Raw genomic sequence first — 18,121 nt, forward strand, 5'->3', positions numbered from 1 at the left:
ATGTATTTATGCAACGTGCGCACATAGCCTAAGATGCACCAATTCTGGCACTGGGCCCAGCTCTTCCCATTGCCCTGGTGCGGTGGCAGTCGGGGTAATGAGGAATTAATAACAGCCCACAGCTGCTACTAAGCTCTAGCTTAGTGATGGCAGGTGTATATGAGACACCCCCATCACTAATCTGTAAATGAAAGTAAATAAACACAAACACCCCAATAACCCCCCAAACACCCCTCCAGGTCCGACGTAATCCAGACGAGGAACCACAACGCTTCCAGCTCTGCTACATTTGACAGTCACAGCGAGCGGCCATAGAACAAGAGTGCCCGCTGTGAGCTCCATGCAGCAAGTGTAATCTAAGAAAAAGACTGATGGCACATCCTACCTTTCTAATGTGAACAGGTGCAAACTGAATATGCAACATTGTAAAAAAAAGGAGACAGTTGTAATCTGTAGTGCTCAGATATGTGTGAAGTTGCCTACTATTTTTTTAAATGCCACAGACCGATAAAATGAAAACAACTGTGGATAAAATGAGTGCAAATAGGATCTTATCTGCGAAAATATGATACATGGCAAAAAAAAAGGGAAGTCTCTTACCTGATATAGTTGTGCCTCACACAATCTCGATAAGGCTATGTGCGCACGTTGCGTACAAGCCCTGCAGAAATTTCTGCAGCGATCTGAAGAGCACATGTGCGCTTTAGATCGCTGCAGAAATGTCCGTAGTGAGCGCCGATTCCATGCGCTCTGCCTGCAGCTCCTGCCATAGACCGTGCAGGAGCTGCCGGCAAAGCGCAGGAAAGAAGTGACATGTCACTTCTTTTTGCGCAGCGCTTCGGCAGTAGCCGAAGCGCTGCGCTCTTAAACGCCACGTGCGCACGGCCCCTGCACAGTCTCCATAGACTGTGCAGGGGACGCGGGACGCATGCAGTTACGCTGCGCTACAAAGCGCAGCGTAACTGCATGTTTTTACGCGACGTGCGCACATAGCCTAAGAGTCTAAAACCAGCCGCTGAAGGTACCACGAGCTATAAGGCTAGAAAAGTGCAAAGGCAACTGCAGTGCAATGCGGTTTCAAAACTATGCTGCTGGAGTAAAATCAAATGACTGAATGCTTTGAAGATGACATTAAAAGGAACATCCACTGGGTTAGAAAGAGGTAATAATTTCACAGCTTAAAAGGACAAATCTTCAGGATTTTCATATATAACCAAAAGCCAGTGCTATACTGGCACTATCAGGCTGATTCTATACATACCTGTAGTGGTCAGCTCGGATGTTTAGGTTTTGAAATCCAAAAAAGAAAAGTTTATGAAATCATCAGCTTCTTGAGTGACAGCAGCTGAGGATCAGATAATATATTCATAGTTATCCCCTCCTCCTGTCAGAATTAGCATAAGTATTATACAATCTATTTAATTTTCACTTGCAGGAGCTGTGTGAGGTCATACCCATGTGACCAGAAGGGGCGGGGCCTCAGCCAACAAAGCTGATACCTGAAAGCAAAATTTATCTGTTTGCTAAGGCCCCCCCTTCTGGTCACATGGGTATGACCTCACAGGTCCTGCAAGTGAAAAGTAAATAGATTGTATAATACGTATGCTAATTCTAACAGGGGGAGGGGATAACTATGAATACCCCTCAGATATTATCTGATCCTCAGCTGCTGTCACTCAAGATGGTGCTGCTTTTATAAACTTTACTTTCTTGGATTTCAAAACCTATACACCAGAGCTGACCACTACAGGTGTGTAGAGAATCAGCCTGATAGTGCCAGTATAGCACTGGCTTTAGGTTATATAGGAAAATCCTGGTGATTGGTTCCCTTTAAATAGTATGCAAACTGTTAAAAATGGCACCAAAAGAAGAACATCGTTTGTTACATGAAAGTTCATAAAGTGAATTTAGGAACTGTTCAAAACATAATGATGTTAAGAATAAAAAAAATCATCTTAATAATAAAAATGGTTATATTTAAGCCATGTAACTGTTACTACTTTGTACCCAGTGGCTTTCCTGAGATTGGAGTGAGGTCCACTCTGAAACGCATAGAAAATAAACCACCTTTTAATGTCATCTTCACAGTATTCGGTCATTTAACTGTTTAACCTATGTATTTTAAAATTACTTTTATTTTATATGGCACAAATGTGAAAAAAAAATTACAAAACACCCATAACGTCAAACTTCCCATTACAATCCTTGGTGAAATCCTTGGGGATGTTTCCTTTGTTTTGGTAGATCACAGCAATAATAACTCTACAATAAATAATGCCTGTTTCGCTGTGGGTCAGTCCAAAAGGGCAATGCATACTGACAGAATGTGGTTTAGGCCTCTTTCACACGTCCGTTAAAAACCACGCACGTTTTTCACGGACGTGTCAAAGATGCGTTTTACCCTCCGTGAGCCGTGTTTATGGCACACATGTGTTCTCCGTGTGTTATCCGTGATAACACACGGAGAACGGAAATTTTCTGCTCACCTGTCCCTGGCGTCGCTGTCCGTGGTGCTGATCTTCGGTCTCCGGTCCTGCAGACTCCCCGCTGCTGCTGCTTCCGGCCGCAGTGAAGTGAATATGCAATGAGCATAATGAGCGGCGGTCGGCAGCAAGTGACAGCAGCGGCAGAGACTCAGGGCTGGAGAAGGTGAGTAAAGTTTTGGGGTTTTTTTTCTCACAGACACATGTCTTCTCTCCGGTGCGTGTCACACGGAACACATCCGTGTAGTCCGTGTGTGTTACGTGTGACACGTTTGCGTTCCGTGTGACACCCGTGATGCCGGAGAGAAAACGGACATGTCGGCGTGAGAAACACACAGACACATGTAAGTATGGAACGGACACACGTTCTGTGCGCAAATACTTACGTGTGTCCAAAACCATAGGAATACCTAGGTTTACGTGTGTACGTGTCTCCGGTACGTGAGGAAACTGCAAAATACGTACCGGAGGTACGTGAGTGTGAAAGAGGCCTTATGTAGTATATTTTAAATTCTTATTTGTGTAACATTACCTTTACAATTACTGTCAATATAAAAAAAGTTCTATATTATTATGTCCTGACATATGGAATCTGATTGGGTTTTTTTCTTTTTTTTATCAGTATAGTGCAGTGGACACAAATCCCTTATCTGTGTATGTCATGCAACATATATGGAACAAAGTTGTACAGGTGAGATACATTTACCTTGCTTTTTACTTCTGCACTTAATAATTTATTTTTCGTCCAGACATATAGCATTACCTGCTAAGATGCAGCCAAAAAACGTGCTAGTAAGATATTTTTCTTAGATTTTATCTGTAAAAACTGCTGATGTGATTTGATTTGCAATGTTAAATGGCTCTGTGCAAAAAATAATGTAGCACCCCTGAGGTATCAGGTGCCACAAAATGTGAACTGTGGAAACCCAAACCCCGGCATATCCATGCCAGTCAACACACCAGCACCCTCAGGCCACATACATAACCCCAATTCCAGACTGGGAGCCTGCCTAGCAACAAGTAAAAGGGATGGGCACTTATTGGCTAATTGCCACCCAATCTGTAGGGAGAGACCCAGCAAGGAGAGGGGTCAGGTGGGAAGTTTGCGGAAGGAAGTGAAGAAGAGGGTTTGAAGTGAAGGAGTGAGGAGAGTTAAGAGTGAGGAGTGAGAGAGTGAGGAGTGAAGTAAAGAAGGAAAGGTGTAAAGACCTAAAGTCAGAACGGGACGCTGTAAAGGAGAGAGGGACTGCGGAGTAAGGAACCGTGGGTTACCTGTGGAAGAATATGATTCCAGGAACCGCGGGGCGCCTTTGAAAGTACGGAACCAAGGCTCACAGGACTCAGCACAAGGCGGGGTGCAGACCCTAGGACAGCAGGACACTTTATGGTTAACTGTTAAATCTGCCAGGTGAGGGGATCTCCAGGGTCCCTCACCAACCAACCAAAGAGTCTGAAGCATCAGCAACAAAGTGGGGACCTTGGATCAGGGACAGAAGTCCACCCATTAAATAGTCCAGCAGGCTGCCTGCAATAGGACCAAGACTGAAAAGGAGGGGCTCCCCTTGAAGCTCTAAGCCACAGGAGCCCACTACCAACAACTGTGCATGAAGGACAGCTACCCCAGGTCACAGCTGTCATGGAGAATAAGGGGAGCGGGAACACCTGAAACCGGCACCAGCGGGTTCAGGTACCAAGCCAAAGTAAAAAGGCAAGTTGAAACTGCAATACCGGTGTGGACTGTTTCCTTCTCGCCTCCATACACGTACACTTACTGTCCCCTACTATATCCCCCTCATCATACACTGTCAGGGCCTAGCCCTGCTTGCGGAGGGCCCAAAACACCTAAGCTGCATTACTCCACCAGCCCCAGCCGGACCCTGCAGCGGTGGCTTCAATAACCTGGTGTAACGTCCTAGAGGTGGATTCACGGGACCGTGCACCGGACTCCCCCTGAGAGGCAACCAAGAGCTAACCCCTATACAGGGACTGTCTGGTCACCCCACCAGAGGTCCTAAATGCACGGCAGCTGGAACACTGGGAGTACGGGGTACGGGTCCCTCAGCAAACAGTCACCAGGACACTTCCTGGGCTATCGGCATCTGTGACCAGGTCAAGACGGCAGACGGCAGTACAAGATACAGAGGGACCTGAACACTTAGCTATGGGAACACGTTGAACAGGCACCGCCCACCTGGAAAGGGAAGTCTTATATACCCTGTACCTGTATCAGCCATATCCTGTTCCCGAGACACTGACCCTTTAAGAAAAGGTGAGTGAGCGCGCCCGCGCCCTAATGCGCGATGCCCGAGTGCCAGAGGCCAGTACAGGAAGCAGGGAGGACAGTGGAGGGGATGCAGAGGAGCCAGGCACCGGGTCCTGGGTCGCAGCGTGGCGCCGGGAGCGGCGGACGGGAGGCATGGAGGATGCACGGGAGGAGGAGTGTACGGGAATGCCGTGGGCAGGAGGACCAGGGACCGGAACGGTGAGTGACAGGCGGTGCCGGGACCCGGGGAGCGTGACTCCTGGCCGCACACCGCAAATGGCGTAGTCCAAAACTCTTTCATTTTATTTTAATATTTTTTTTTTTTCTTTTTCACCACTTTTATTGGAGCGACCCCCAGGGTCACGGAACCGGGCATCGACCACGACTCTTCCCCCTGCGCAATACTATATAAAAAATATAGAAATGTGGCACTCCTTTATTCGCTGGTGCTTGGCTAGGGTCCCACCCCAGATCAAAAAATTGAAAAAAATCCAGCACTCAACCTTTAGGTATTTTCCTACAATCTTTTTTCTGCCCCTTCTTTAACATGATATTTCTTTCCTTTCTCCCCTAGTTGTAGTTTCTTTATCTGCTCTTGTGTGTTTCCCTTAATATATCATTTTTCCCTTAATCCCAACCTCAACTCCAACCCCCCAACCCCCCCCCCTTCCCTCCCCCCTTCCCTCCCCCTTTTTTTCCCCAACTTTGTTTTCCCTTCCCATTAACATTCCCTTAGTTTCCTTATACATGTTCCTTTTTTACACTAGGGTCAATTATAGTTGATGGAGAATTATCAATTTGTTAATATGTTTATTCCAAATACATACACCATCCCCTCAGTCCTCTCTCTTTTATTTATTTTTTTGCAATTTGTTTCATAGTATTTCTTATCTATTACACTTTCAGTGGGGTTCCATTACTTCTATCTTATAGTTATCTTATAATAAGGGGACATAGTTTATCATATAGTGTGCGGTAGTGTGGGCAGTCAGCGCGAGTTCGCGCTTGCCAACCATCAGGTCTACATGTTGCCAACCAGGATCGCCACTTCCTGTTCGTGGACCGGAAGTGACGTTCCGCGGTGATGAGCGGCTGTCTGTGTGTGTCTGTGTCTGCCAACCATTTGGATTTACATATTACCAGCCAGGATCGTCACTTCCAGCCTTCGGACCGGAAGTGACGCTCCGTATCTTGATTTGTGCCAATTAAGCGGTCTATTTAAACCTGGGTGTTGGACTGTCAGATCACACAGACAGCAGACCCGGACGGGCAGCTTTTCCTCTTGCACAGACTCTTCATATATCATATCGGAGCCCTTTCTGGTGAGTGTTATTGCATGGCATCTCTGTTTATCATCTGTTTTATTTGATCAGATTAGTGTCTCAGTGCTGTTACTTTGGTGCTTTTCTTTATTTGCTAATTAAATTCTGAATCAGCAGGACATACTTTTTTGGTCTTTGCTTGGTCCTTTTCCCTAATGATTCCGATATATTATACATTTTACTTGTAATTTTTGTATCTTCAGGAGGACATTATATCTGCCAGTGAAGCGGCTCAACTGACAGATTCTTTATTTTTATTTTTGTGTTGACATTTTTTGCATGTCATATTCTATGATTAATGTATTATAGTTTGGTGAAATTTCTGCCTTTTTTTGTTACCATGATTGTACAATGCCATTATTTCTGTACATTTAAAAATCTTTTTATGTATCTCTTTATTGTAGTGTAAATCTGATGAAGGTCGGATGACCGAAACGTAAATAGTTACACAGAATTGCGTTCCAATCAATGAATAAATAAAAATACAAAATAATTTCAGTTTAATGCTTTGAGTGCTGGATTTTTTTCAATTTTTTTTTTTTCTTCCCCCTGCGCACCACATGCCCGGGACCGAGTATTCCACAGCCCTGGGGCGTCACACCCCAAACTTGGCATAGTTGGCATCATCCGTTCCACTCCTAGAGGAGGGAAGGTCATAGGAAGGGTTCGGGGCGGAGGAGGTCAGGACCCCAGTCACCACTGTAACTTGTGACAACCTCTCCGGGAACAATCTATGCTTGCCCCTCTTACTGTGCACCACGGGGCTATGGAACCGGGTCAGGCCACAACATCTGCAAACCACTGACGGGTATACCAGGTTAGGATTGAAGCTCCTATCCTGGGCTCCGTGGGGTGTCACATTCATAATTAATATCCTGATAAAATTGGCACTTAAAGGGAATCTGTCACCAGGTTTTTGTCAACTATTCAGAGTGCAGCATAATGTAGGGGCAGAGATCCTGATTCCAACGATGTGTGACTTCCTGGGCTGGTTAGTTTAGTTTATACATTATTACTCTACATTATGCTGCTCTCAGATGGGGAAGCAAAAACCTGGTGAGAGATTCCCTTTAATACAGCAACCTTCATAGGAATTCTGTATTTAATAAGCTCACTGTGTCCAAAATACTTTTAAAACGACCCTTCACAGTGGAACTAATAGGTGACTGTACACTGTGTACATATATGTGACGCCCTGGGCAAGCCAGGGGTCACAGGTCATCACACCACCACACCCTACACCCCAGTTAGGAACACCTAGGCTACCAAAAATCCTTGTTGCCTTCCTCCAGGGGCTGATGTTCACACCAGGGGGTGGGCCAGGCGGTTGGCTCCGCCCACCGAGGAGTTCACAGCCCTGGAGGCGGGAAAACCAGGCAGTTAAGCTAGGGAAGTGAAGGAGTAAACAGGGAGAGTAGAGGCAGAGAAAAGGAACAGTTAAGCGAGCCTGAAGTTGGTCCGGGTGTGTGCCCCGGACAGTGACAGGAAGGTCAGCAGACGGCGGTGATAGTCTGCAGGGGGACTGCTCGGAGGTTGCTGGAAGGACCGCGGACGGGTGGTGACCCGGCGGTCTGGAGCAGTATACGAAGAACAGTCAGCACCAGGGCAGGGGCCTTTCGGATCCCGGCAAGGCTAGGAGTCGCCATAATTTGCCAAATCCGTCAGTGAAGGGGACGTCTGTCTCCCAACAACCAAGTCCCGATTGAAGGCAACAGTCCAACCGCAACGGAGAGACACCGCCACCGCCAGGGCACCAGTTTCTCAGGGCCAGCGCCTGCGGGCAAAGTAGGGCTCCTCCGGCCCATATCCAAGCCGGGGAGCGGGTTACCGGTGGGAACCCATCGCAACCATTATCATCATAGGTGCAGGACAGAGGGACCGTCACCGTCACCTACTGGGGAAAGCAAGTGCAGCCGTCCGTGGGAACCGTCTTTCCAGCCGTGTGTTTTACTGAGAACTGTGTCATCGTCTCAGGCTGAGTGAGTACCACAGTGCCGCAAGGCACAGCGCTGCCCCCGCGTCCCTGCGCCCACCAAGCCCTGCATCTCCCACCTCATCACTGGGCCCCGGGATCACCAACCCCTACCCACGGAGGGGCAACACAACAACTGGCTGCTCCTTACCATCCCTCCCGGGATCCCCATACAGAGCAGCGGTGGTGTCAACAAATCACCACAACCGTGGGTGGCGTCACGGACAATAAACAATCCCCACACCCAAAAACCCCCTTTCACTCACGGGCGAGGAGCGCCGCTCGAGTTCCCGGGATCCGGCCCATCGCTCGAGCCACCGAGCAGCGGAAGGCCGCAGCAGCCGCGGCAGCCGGACCCGAGCAGTGGGAGGGCGCGGCGTCCCCTCCTCCGCCCGCGACAACTTGGCGTCACGAACAGGATCTTACCGCTCTGCCGTTGGGTAGAGGTGCGCCCTGTGACCGCCGGAGGTGTCCGGCCGAAAATTTTGTAAAACCGCCATCTTGGGCGCGAAAATTTCCCGCTCGAGCGTCTTCCCCGAGCAGGAAAGGCGCGAAAGTGGAGCCCCACCCCCTGAAGAAGGAAGTGCTAAAAAGAAGCTAAGGGGGACGAAAACAAGATGTCTGCGCCCGACAGAGCCGCTGGAGGAGCGGTGGTCGCAGCCGCATGTAACTAGCGCTCTAGCGTGCAGGGACACCAGGACTCTGCTGAAACACGATCCTGGATCCAGAAGCAAGATGTGCCAGAAGCTCCAGGCCCAAGTCCACTTCATGCTGGCGAAGTGGACGTCGGAGATGAAGGGCCTGGCCGCAACCGTTTGGGCATCCGAAGTGGAGGTGGTCTCAGAGGAGCGGGTAAGCGACCCACACCCCTATGTCCCAGAGGGATCGGTCGATACGGCTGAGGGGCCCGGCCTGCTGCCGTCCACCACGCTACCTCCCTCACTGCCCATGCCTGCGGCCAGTGCCCCGACCGACCCGTTACCACTGCCACCGGTAGCGGAGCCCGCAGCGTCTGTGGGAGAGGGCCCAGACCTGCGGCCCCCGGGCCTTACCTTTACCACCGCCCTGGCACCCGTCCTGGCCTCCATCCCAGCCGCGACGGGGATGATGACGGCCCCGGCAGTCCGCCCGGCCGTAGCGGAGGCGATCCTCGATCAAACGCCAACACCGCAAGTCACGTTGACCGCTCCCAGGCACCGGGCCTCGGCTGAGGCACGGGGGGGATGTAGCTGCCAAGCGGCAGAGCAGGCCACGTCACAGCGGGGTCCCTCATTACTGAAGGTGCCGGTCGTAGCCGACACGGAGGGACTCCGGCTGGGTCCATCCCCCGCACACGCTGAACAGGAGCAAGCAGAAAGTGCTCCAGACTGGGAGCGGCGGCAACAGCAGCTGCGCAGGGAGATCGATGCCCGAGAGGGGTGTAGGGCAGATGTGCATGCCCGCATGTATATGGAAGAAGATCGCCTGCAGCGAGCTACCATTGGGGTCCAGAGCGGTGCACCATGTGAAGGTGGCACTAGAGCCCCACGAATGGGAAATGGACTGTTGAGCCGCAAAAGGCAGCGGAGTGCCGCTGCACAGTCCCCGTTGGGAACAGAAGAAAAAGGTGTTTGTCTGAGTTGTGTTTGAAAGTTTAAAAATGAGAATGATTACCGAAGCTTCAACTGATTCTACCGTGATTTGGAAACCGGCCGTTGCCGGCACCGTTGTCCTCGTGGGGACCGTTCAAAAAGTTGCATGGAGGACTTTCCATTGACAAGCCCGTGAACTTGCAGGGCAACCACAAACGTTAGTGGCTTGTAAATAAGTTGTTTTACCGTTACCGTTTCCGCATTGCCACCTCCGGAGAGGCAGGTTGGAGGGAGGGCCCTCAGCAGAGCAGGCTGGGGCCCAGCCACCACAGGAACCGGTGGCTACCCTCTGGAGGGGAAGGACAGATCCCGCTCGGGTAACTTGTGCTGGACTTGGGTCAAGGGGTGCTGCCTGGGTTTTAGGGGCAGCATCAGGGCCAGGTTGCTTGGGTGGGAGAGAGCGGAGACCGTAACCGTAAACCGTTTGCAACGTTTAAGAAATGTGCCTCCCGATGTGGGATGATGTCATGAATTGTTATGTTACCGTTTTACCTTTTTATATATTTTTCAGAAAATAAAACCGGTGTTGGACGGGCAGCCCGCGGACGGTCTGCATTTTGCTAAGAGGGAATGTGACGCCCTGGGCAAGCCAGGGGTCACAGGTCATCACACCACCACACCCTACACCCCAGTTAGGGACACCTAGGCTACCAAAAATCCTTGTTGCCTTCCTCCAGGGGCTGATGTTCACACCAGGGGGTGGGCCAGGCGGTTGGCTCCGCCCACCGAGGAGTTCACAGCCCTGGAGGCGGGAAAACCAGGCAGTTAAGCTAGGGAAGTGAAGGAGTAAACAGGGAGAGTAGAGGCAGAGAAAAGGAACAGTTAAGCGAGCCTGAAGTTGGTCTGGGTGTGTGCCCCGGACAGGCCGCGGCAGCCGGACCCGAGCAGTGGGAGGGCGCGGCGTCCCCTCCTCCGCACGTGACATATACTCGTCATCTTGGAAGCAGTGGAACGCCAATCTAAGTGAAGGAGGCAGCGAGTGTCCAGCTGAAGACACCATAGTGTCTGCACAAGAGAAATATATTGTCAATGTTTATTCCAAGGGTGAATGGTAGCTTTAATTTACACAACCAACCAAGGCAGCCAATTATCTGCTGCTAATTACCATTAATTAAGTAAAATAGCCCCTTGTCTAAGCTACACACAAGCCACTCCAGTGAAATAATTGTATGTTTGCCTCTCTGTCAAAAACTACAATTTGGATGTAATCTTGTTGCCCAACCGTGTCCTGTAGAGAAATTTGACGGAAAGCTGCTATTGGGATCCGTAGATCTGCTGGTGTCACACTTACTGGTTCAGCATTTCATGCACATGAATGTGTTGTATAACACTCCTTACATTAATATTCTCATTAATATTATTTTTTTTTTGTCAGGTAGTGCCACTTTGGATTGCGCCAAACTTTTTAACTTTCTCTGGATTTTTGATCATTTTAATAAATTATATCTTATTGTCGTGTTATGATTGGGACTATTCAGCATCAGGTAAGAATAGGTGCATTTAAATATTACAGCAATTTTTCAACATGTCGCTTATTTTTTGTGGCGCACAACATTTTAAACTTTCATCACATAATACATATAAATATATCATTTTAATCACTTAAGTATAAATAATGTGTATATATAAGTGTATATATTATATAAATGTGAGTTACATTAATATGATATATATATATATATATTTTTTTCTTTCAAATACACTTGTCAAGGCCTCTACATTCTACATTCTACTTTCTCTATTCTACTCTACATTATATGGTAATTAGCATATAATTATATGGGGGTAAGTAATAAATACAAAAAATGGTGTATCTGATTCATTTTCAGCAGAGAGGTGGAAATGTATGTGTTTCATTACAGAGATTGTAGAATTGAATATGATAGGGAAGGGATTTTTTTAAGCTTCCCCACACACGTGCACAGTTGGCTTAGTTTACCTAAAAACAAAATGGTTAGGTCTATCTATCAGTAGCAGAAACTTAGGGAGCCCCTTGGCTCCCTCTTCTGTCACTTACCCCTGTCCAGCTACAGAATGCTTTAGGCCTCTGCATAAAAAATGCACGTGTGGCACGTTCTATTTTGACCATTCATGTCGGGGTTTTTTCAACTTCTATGTGTACATTTTTTCAATATGTGTGCCAATCGTGTGCCATCCATGTGTATGTGTGCGTCATCCATGTGTTATCCGTGTGACATGTACCGGAATAAAATGCATTCAAGAAATTACTGATTTTTGTGAGTTAAAGTTGTACAAAGATAATGATAGATGGATATATAAATAGCTAGTACAGCTTTATATTAACCAAATAAATAATTGAAAAAAAAATCACTTAGGATCCCATCCATTTTTGTCAACCAGCAAAGGTAAAATGAACAGCTGTGGGCTGATATTATCAGGCTGAGAAGATCCATGGTTATTAGGCTCTTTTCAGCCTAAAAATACCAGCCCGTAGCCGCCCCAGAAGTGGAGTATCACTTGAGATGCTCCAATTTGGTGTTTTGCCTCTGCTCTTCCCTATGCCCTGGTGCAGTGACAATCAAGGTAATGGTTTATGGGGTTGATGTCAGCTGTGAATTGTCCAAAAACACAGGTGGCATCAAGCCCTGGTGTTAGTAGTGGAGTAGTGTCTATCAGACACCCCCATTATTAGCCCAGTAATAAAAAAGAAAAACATAAAAATACTTTATTGAACTAAGCACTCCAACACTTTCCCTCGTTCACCACTTTATTTAAAAAAAGAACCAAACATGCAGTTCTGACATGTGCTACTGAATCTCTGCAGTCCACAAATGAAAACCTGAAAAAAATATAAACAGGGAAATAAAACAGACACTTTCCCTCCTTCACCACTTTATTAAAAAAAATCCTACTCACATTCAACATAGTTCAATGAATCCAATTAACAAAGCCTATGGAGCCTTTTTCTGACGCTCCATAGGCTTTCCCAATACTTCCAGGTCACGCTGCGCAATAGCCATCAACGTTGAAGAGCAGTGACATCAGTAACGTTACCGCTCTTCAGACGTTCTGGATCACCCTGCTCTGTGCATGACTTGGCAACTCTGAATGAATAATTTCTTGAATTCATTTAATTCTAGCACGTGTCACACGGACATCACACTGATGTCATCCGTGTATGTATTTACAAGAATCCATTGACTTGTATGGGTCCGTGTGAACCGTGCTGCCCAGAAAAAATGGACATGTCTCCTTGTGGTTCAAAGACACATGATCCGTGTGAAAACACGGACTGTAAGCAGCACCATAGATTATAACGGGTACACAGAAAAACGGATGCCACACGTACCGGAATCAAGGACGTGTGAAGGGACGTTAGGTCGGTGGCCTGTCAGACAGCACAGTGAGCACGTCAGGCGCTGTGATGACATCACTTCATCACACCTATTGCATGGAGCTTATTGCAGGTAGAAGGAGCAGAGTTGCGTCCTTCTTCGTGGGAGTGAGGCGAGCTTAGTGGTATATTTTTTTTTGAGGGCACAAAGAGGGTTTGGAAGTGCTAATATATACTATTATATAGTGGCACAAAAGGGATATTATTAATGCATGTCAGGGACAAAAAAGGATTATTAATGTATCAGGACATTACTAATATGGTGGCACAATTGAACATTGATAATAAAGTGGGTGTTAATAATTTACAGTGGGACTAGGGGGGATTTTCTTCATATACAATAGCACAAAGAGACATTAATATTATATTATCACAAAAGGGCATTAATAAACAGTGGCACATGGGGGCATTATTAATATATGGTAGGAAAAAAGGGGCATTTATATATGGGGGCACAAGGGGGCATTAATAATATCTGGTGCACCAAGGTACAGTATATATGGCAACACTAGGAAGCATTAGTAATATGTAATATACAGTAGCGCAAAGGGACATTGTTAATATATGGTGACTCAAGGGCACATTATTGATATATTGTAGCACATCAGCATGTGAGGGCATTATTATGTGGTTATGTGGTTGTTTTGTAATTCTTGAGGTAGGAATAATATATCCAAGCTACTAGCTAGTTGGAGGGGAAGAAGGTGTAGGTGTGGGCTGGTCCAGAAGGTGCCTAGGGCCAACGATTACGCCCCTGGCCCTGAATAAAATTGATTTTGTGTTTGTGATGAGTTTTATGGCATGAAATTGTTAAAAAAAAAATATCCACATGTATAAAAAACCTACCAAACCACAACAATGAAAAGCACATGACTATATGGTTCTACATCAGCTGTGGTGTTGTATCTATATATATAATTGCCTTATTCTGTCTGTCTGTCTGTCATGCTTCAAAATTGTGTCACGGTGACATTGTGTCACCGTGACATGTCCTTACGGTGACACAAAGCTGATTGGCCGCTGGGTTCGCCATGGCCCCGCCCCCCCCACACGGATTGGCCTCTCGCCCCGGCTGCGCCCCCACACGGATTGGCCAGCCGCTCGCCCAGGCTCTGCCCCCTCCACAGATTGGCCTCTCGCCCCGGCACCCTGCAGGCATTGGCAACTCGCCCACGCCACGCCCCGCCCCCTCACGCAATAGACGTTAGCTCTGGCCCCCCCCCCGCATTGCCCGAACTGACACGGTCACGGAGCCACGAATCCCAGGTGAGTACTGTACTCCCCCCCCCTTCCCCCCTCACCAACGGGAGCCCACATCAGCGTACGCCGCCGCTGTATGCTGGTGCCACGCCACGCCCCGCCCCCCTCACGCAATAGACGTTAGCTCTCGCCTCCCCCCCCCCCGCATTGCCCAAACTGACACGGTCACGGAGCCACGAATCCCAGGTGAGTACTGTACTCCCCCCCCCTTTCCCCCCTCACCAACGGGAGCCCACATCAGCGTACGCCGCCGTATGCTGGTGTGGGCTCCCGTGCGAGCGGGGGACGTGTTGCGCTGGTAACCATGCTTGCATAGTTACCAGTAAATCAAGTTCCTGCAGCGGCGGGACTTCCACACGCACAAACATAACAGCACACACACACGCATCATCAGATCATCACTCACATCAGATCGCACTCACTCTCACACACACCTCACACACACCTCACACACACATCGCATCCACACACTCACAGCATCCGGCGATATCGCTTGCTTCTCGGCCTCGATACTGTGCTGTGAGCTTCCAGGACCTGCCGGAGGATCACATGGCCAGAAGCATGTGATATCTCCCGGATGTTGTGACTGTGAGCGCGTATGTGCGATATCGTCAGTGTCTGTGTGTGTGAGTGGATGCGATCGGGTGTGTGTGAGTGGATGCGATCGGGTGTGTGTGAGTGGATGCGATCGGGTGTGTGTGAGTGGATGCGATCGGGTGTGTGAGTGTCGGCAGAGGAGCACGGCGTGCTGGAGGAGGCTGGGAGCAGAGAGGCTGATCATGGGGGAGGCTGGAAGGAGAGAGGCTGATGCTGGTGGAGGCTGATGCTTGGGGAGGCTGATGCTGGGGGAGACTGGGAGCGGAAGGCTGATGCTGAGGGAGGCTGGGAGGGGGAGGCTGGGAGGAAGGAGGCTGGGAGGAGAGAGGCTGATCCTGGGGAAGGCTGGGAAAGGGAGGCTGATGCTGAGGGAGGCTGGAAGGAGAGAGGCTGATGCTGGGGGAGGCTGGAAGGAGAGAGGCTGAGGCTGGGAGGAGAGAGGCTGATGCTGGGGAAGGCTGATGCTGAGAGAGGCTGGGAGGGGAAAGCTGATGCTGGGGAAGGCTGGGAGGACGGAGGCTGGGAGGAGAGAGGCTGATCCTGGGGAAGGCTGGGAGAGGGAGGCTGATGCTAGAGGAGGCTGGAAGGAGAGAGGCTGATGCTGGCGGAGGCTGATGCTGGGGGAGGCTGGAAGGAGAGAGTCTGATGCTGGTGGAGGCTGATGCTTGGGGAGGCTGGGAGAGGGAGGCTGATGCTGAGGGAGGCTGGGAGGAGGGAGGCTGGGAGAGGTAGGCTGAGAGAAGAGAGGCTGATGCTGGGGGAGGCTGATGCTGGGGGAGGCTGGTAGAGGGAGGCTGATGCTGGGGGAGGGTGGGAGGAGGGAGGCTGGGAGGAGAGAGGCTGATGCTGGGGAAGGCTGGGAAGAGAGAGGCTGATGCTGGGAGGAGAGAGGCTGATGCTAGGATGAGAGAGGCTGATGCTGGGAGGAGAGAGGCTGATGCTGGGAGGAGAGAGGCTGATGCTGGGGGCAGAGAAGCTGATGCTGGGGCTGAGAAGCTGATGCTGGGGGCAGAGAGGCTGATGATGGTGCAGCATGGGGGATGGAGCACGATGGGGGGGTGCGCAGCATCGGGGATGGAGCATGATGGGGGGGGTGCGCAGCATCGGGGATGGAGCACGATGGGGAGTTCACAGCATGGGGGATGGAGCACGTTTGGGAGTGCGCAGCATCGCGGGTGGAGCACGTTTGGGAGTGCGCAGCATGGGAGATGGAGCACGATGGGGGGTGCGCAGCATAGGGGATGGAGCACGATAGGGAGTGCGCTGCATGGGGGATGGAGCACGTTTGGGAGTGCGCAGCATGGCGGATGGAGCACGTTTGGGAGTGCGCAGCATGGCGGATGGAGCACGTTTGGGAGTGCGCAGCATGGCGGATGGAGCACGTTTGGGAGTGCGCAGCATGGGAGATGGAGCACGATGGGGGGTGCGCAGCATAGGGGATGGAGCACGATGGGGAGTGCGCTGCATGGGGGATGGAGCACGATGGGGAGTGCGCTGCATGGGGGATGGAGCACGTTTGGGAGTGCGCACCTCCCCCCAACACACACACGCACACACGCACGCACGCGCGCGCACTGCACAACACACCACACACCACACACACACACACACACACTGGGAACCACAAACAACTGCCCTACACAGACACCCACACACACAGACAACGCTGCACACACACAACACCCAACACACAAACACCGCGGCACACACAAATATACGCACATACCGCACAACACACACATTGCACAAAACATACCTCCCCCCAAAACACACCACACACACACAAACCGCGCAACACACACACAACGCTACAGACACACAGCGCTCCACAAACAACGCAACACACGCAACACACATACAACACCGCTCTCACCCCCCGTCACACCCAGACAACACCCAGAACATGTACAGCCCCTACACAAACACTTGGTAACTACACACAACAACATTATATATATATAACAAAAATCATACATGAACTACACAATACGTAAATTCTAGAATACCCGATGCGTAGAATCGGGCCACCTTCTAGTGTATTATATTTGCTTTAGTACACTGCTAACAAAATCACAAATTAATAAATTATATATTTGGAAGATTGAATGGTAATTGTTTACATCTTGTTTGAATTCACCTCTTCTGTTTATAAATATTTTTTATAGAGCTTTCCTAGTACATTTACTCCTTTAGATTGATGAACACTGGCCCATACTTTTGTCCATTGTCTTTTATGATAACTTTAAACCTTTTTATTATTTCAGGTATTGGCAATCAACATATTCCTAACTGGATTTGGATCTCTGCAGCTTTAGGAAACTTTTTGGCTTATGCATTGGGTATGATAATCTATCTAATCACAAATATGTGTGTTAGGAATTCTTACAAGTTTGCAGCAAACATACAGTATTTTCTGGACTGTAAAGTGCACCGGACCATAAGACTCATCTAGGTTTTAGAGGAGGGAAAAAAATTTGAAGCAAAGAATGTGGCCATGATGCACTATTATGGGGGGATCTGCTGCTGACACTATTATGAAGGTAAAGTGCCCAATTCTGTACTAATATTCCCCATCCTGGGCCCCTTCCAGGTATATGTGTCCCCATCCTGGTGTGTATGTCCTTCATCCTTGTATATATCTTTCCCATCCTGGTACATATGGCCCTCATCCTGTTACATATCTCCCCATACTTAAATATACGATGCTCATCCTGGGCTTATCCTGGTATATGTGGTTCTCATCCCGGCATATATGATTCCCACTTTGGTATATATAATCTTCATCCTGGTATATATGTGCCACCCCCGTGCCAGCAGCCGTGCTGCTCGGATCTGGATCTGCGGTATGGCTCGAGGGACTCTACCGGACCCGGGGGTCATGAGGAAACTTCGAATAAAAAGGGAGAACGTATTTGTACGGGGGTTGTTGAAAACTGTCTGTGATGCCACCCACGGTGTGTGGTGAGATGTAGCACCACCGCTGCTGTTGTGGGGCTCCCAGGGGCGATGGACTGGCAGTTGGATGTGAACCCCTTCGTGGGCAGGGATGGATGCCCCGGGGCCCAATGTCTCTGTGCAGGGGATGATAACGGCAGGGGCCGGTGCACCCAGTCAGGCCGGGAAAGTTACTCACTGTGGAATCAATCACACAAGTCTTTTGGTAAACCAAGGTGATGGTGGCTGGCTGCCGCAAACGGGTGTATCTCGTCCCACACCCAGGCTGATGGTCACTGCCCCT

General features: G+C 49.3%; 1 protein-coding gene across 1 annotated transcript in view; it reads left to right on the plus strand.

Annotated features, from left to right (window-relative positions):
* The window catches only part of LOC142243841 (ethanolaminephosphotransferase 1-like), a 115,963-nt gene that overhangs the window by 65,137 nt on the left and 32,705 nt on the right, over positions 1-18,121 (plus strand). The window contains exons 3-5 of the mRNA XM_075316045.1: positions 3,106-3,174; positions 11,047-11,155; positions 17,148-17,222. Coding sequence (XP_075172160.1) covers positions 3,106-3,174; positions 11,047-11,155; positions 17,148-17,222 — 253 coding nt within the window. The remainder of the gene's footprint in view (positions 1-3,105; positions 3,175-11,046; positions 11,156-17,147; positions 17,223-18,121) is intronic.

Source organism: Anomaloglossus baeobatrachus, chromosome 6, assembly GCF_048569485.1.
Source record: "Anomaloglossus baeobatrachus isolate aAnoBae1 chromosome 6, aAnoBae1.hap1, whole genome shotgun sequence".
Classification (NCBI taxonomy): Eukaryota; Metazoa; Chordata; class Amphibia; order Anura; family Aromobatidae; genus Anomaloglossus; species Anomaloglossus baeobatrachus.